This window comes from Gavialis gangeticus, unplaced genomic scaffold (genome assembly GCF_001723915.1).
Source record: "Gavialis gangeticus isolate Ggan-Ray unplaced genomic scaffold, GavGan_comp1, whole genome shotgun sequence".
Lineage (NCBI taxonomy): Eukaryota > Metazoa > Chordata > Crocodylia > Gavialidae > Gavialis > Gavialis gangeticus.
In genome coordinates this window covers 5,871,914-5,874,710 of record NW_017729001.1, presented here as the reverse complement: position 1 = coordinate 5,874,710, position 2,797 = coordinate 5,871,914, and the positions used below count along the sequence as shown (strand labels likewise).

The following is a 2,797-nucleotide window of genomic DNA, read 5'->3' as shown; positions in this document are numbered from 1 at the left end:
GTAATCCAAAGGTACCAGCTTCTTGAAGTACTTCCTCAGAGCCCATGTCTGCATCAGCCTTGTTCTGCTTCTCCAGTGACTTTACCTCCCTTTCAGCATCCTTGCTGTGCAATTATAGTAGCTGACACCCATGCCCTGTCCACTTCTAGGTTGGGTAGTTCTCCATGCCAGAGATGTGAGCTTAAACTTAAGACTGCTTAGTCCTGTATAAACTCCTATCTTGTTGCCACTAAACTTCTCCTGTAGTAACTATTTGAATTCAGTGTTGGCTGTAGTTAACTACAACAAAAGCAATCTGTTTTCTTCTCTTGATAGATCTATGTCCACTGCCTGCTGACTGCCTGGGGCCAAAGGACCCTCTCAAGACATGTCAAGAAATCCTGCTACTACAACACTGCCTCTTCCAGGTTAGCTCAACCCTTGGAAGCTATTTGAAGCTGAAATAAGTGCTCACCAGCTTGTCACAGGTGAGGGTGTTCTTGGACAAGGAACGGAGGATGGTGTTTTGTTATAGCCTGGCCAGTTGGAAGCTGCTTGAACATTTTGATATTTAGGAATGTCAAGATGACCAGCTGGAACTTGTGTGTGTGGTAGGGGGTATCTTAAATGGGAACCACCATGGCTTGGCTCAGTCACTTTCCTTCAACCCCTTTGCTTGCTTGTCTACAATGGTGCCAAATGGCTGAGGTGCTAACAAGGGGTCTGGTCCCTCTTCAGTAATAGCTTTCCATGGAGTTCAGAGGTCAAGTTGCTACATGGAAACTTCCATCACAGCTGGCAATCACTGGAAAACTCTGCAGAGAAGCTATAATGTGAATGGGGGAGGGTGGGTGCATACCTTTGGGATTGGCCTGCAGGTGAAGGTTGGCAATAGTTTGAGGGACTGTTTTTTCTAGTTCCCCTTGGACTCTGCACTGGTGTCCTTTCCGGTGACCATCCTCCTTCTCTTCCACTTCAGCTGGCAAAACCTGGAGGATTCTTCCCAGAATGACCTGTGTAACTGCTGTGACAGTCACTGCCCCTCTGACTTCTCCCCAGAAGAACAAGGTACTGGGACACTGCATCCATTCTGTTTTGTGCATCTGCAGGTTCTGCCCCCCTTGGTGAGCACAGGAAGCTGTGGTGATGTGTTTCTGTAGGCTCTAGATTGCTGGCTATGGAAGTAGTGCACTCATTACTAGTGGCAACTCTAGAAGACCCTGACCTGGGGCAGGTAGGGTATTGACACTTGTCTAGGGATGGTTGGAGGGGAATGTAGCATCTTATTCTTCATTGTAGCTGGCTATGTTGCGCTGCTGCTGCCCCTCCCACAAGACTGGTATAATGTTAAGGAAACTTGCTCTTGACTGGCTTGCTAGGAGGCTTTGCAACTTCTTAGCTGGGAAGAGTGGCCATAGAACAACCACTTGCTGATGCTCCTGCTCTGGAGAGAGTACTCCCTTGGACTCGCTGTCCAGCACTGGACACATCCACGTCCTTAACAAAGGTTCTAGAGGGTATCAAGTCACCTAGCCAGAGGTGACTAACCTATTTTTCAGTGCACCTGTGAGGTGGGTATTGGAGACCACCTACAGGTGACAAGATGGTGAAACCTGTAGGCTGGGTCTTGCAGCTGCCCTCTGGCTCTGTGGGCTACCTCCTAAGTAATGAGAAGCTTGAAAGGTAGATATAAAAGTCTGTATCCTTCTTGCCTAGAGTTTCCAGGTGAAGGGATGCTCCATAGAAAAACAGTTGGTCCCTTGACAGTGCACAAGGAAGAGGCTCCATGGTATGAAGGTGAGTATAAAATAGACTTAATGGAGTCTGCACTGGGAGGTGTGAGTGATCCTGGATTAGACTCCAGAGCCTTTCTGACCATCAAGACTGCCCTACTTTTTTCAGGATGCAAGTGTTTGGTGCTGCAAGCTCCCTTGTAGTGTTCTCCTAGTGTGGGAATTCCCACACAAGCAGCTCATGTAGTTTCAAGTGGCATCTTCTGTGCAACTTGGCCTAGAAGCCATTCCTAAGTCTTTCTCTCCCCTTAGCACAATGCCGCACCATGAAGAAGCTCGTGCTGGCGTCAATAGCCTTTGTGGGCAGCTGTCTACTTGCAGCCCTCCTTGTAGGAGGGGTCCTTGCTTTGGGCCTGGCCTTGTTCCATTCATACCATCACAGCAAGGTGCCAAGGCTGAGGAGGAAGAGGAAGCTATATCCTTACCATGAAGAGCTGCAGACAGTAGTGGGTGCCCTTGTGCCCTCAGAGGAGATGGAGAAGGAAAAGAGAGAATTGAATGCAGCGACTGAAGAATTGCAGCAGGAGTAACCAACTCCTGCAAGCCACAATAAATACTTTATTTCTATACAGCTTACTACTTGTTTGTCTTGACTTGTTTGCTTAGTTCAGCCAGCAATAGAATTGGGCTTCCTTAACCTCCTCCATCAGGGCAAAAGGATGTGCAGCCCTTGGCTTGAAAGAGACCTCTCTTTGAGAAGAGGGATACTGTGATGTTCAATGAGTCAGAATGGGGCTTGAACTTCCAGCTGTATTTTAATTAAGTATATTACTTTCCTCCCTCCTCTGCTCTCAATGTCTCTCTTAGACAATGAAAGAAGTATTTGAGACCCAATCCAGTAAAAGATGGGGTCACTGCAGGACTTGACAATCTGATACACTTATGAAATGTTCTAGATGCATAAGCTACCTATGATCGTCTGCCATATTGGTGTCCCAGAACAGGCTTGGGGGTTGGGGGAACTAATACAGAGAGCAGGTGTCTCACAAGTTCAGCCTGTAAACAACCAGTGTTTATGCAGTATC

The 2,797-nt window shown here is 47.5% G+C and overlaps 1 protein-coding gene across 2 annotated transcripts in view; it reads left to right on the top strand.

The window, feature by feature from the left end:
- LOC109290312 (zona pellucida sperm-binding protein 3-like) overlaps positions 1-2,344 on the top strand; it is a 20,384-nt gene extending 18,040 nt beyond the window's left edge. For both annotated transcript variants that reach the window (XM_019506755.1, XM_019506754.1), the window contains 4 exons: positions 316-407; positions 959-1,047; positions 1,696-1,776; positions 2,025-2,344. In XM_019506755.1, the coding sequence (XP_019362300.1) occupies positions 316-407; positions 959-1,047; positions 1,696-1,776; positions 2,025-2,302 (540 nt within the window). In that variant the 3' untranslated portion in view covers positions 2,303-2,344. The remainder of the gene's footprint in view (positions 1-315; positions 408-958; positions 1,048-1,695; positions 1,777-2,024) is intronic.
- Positions 2,345-2,797: the final 453 nt, after the last annotated feature.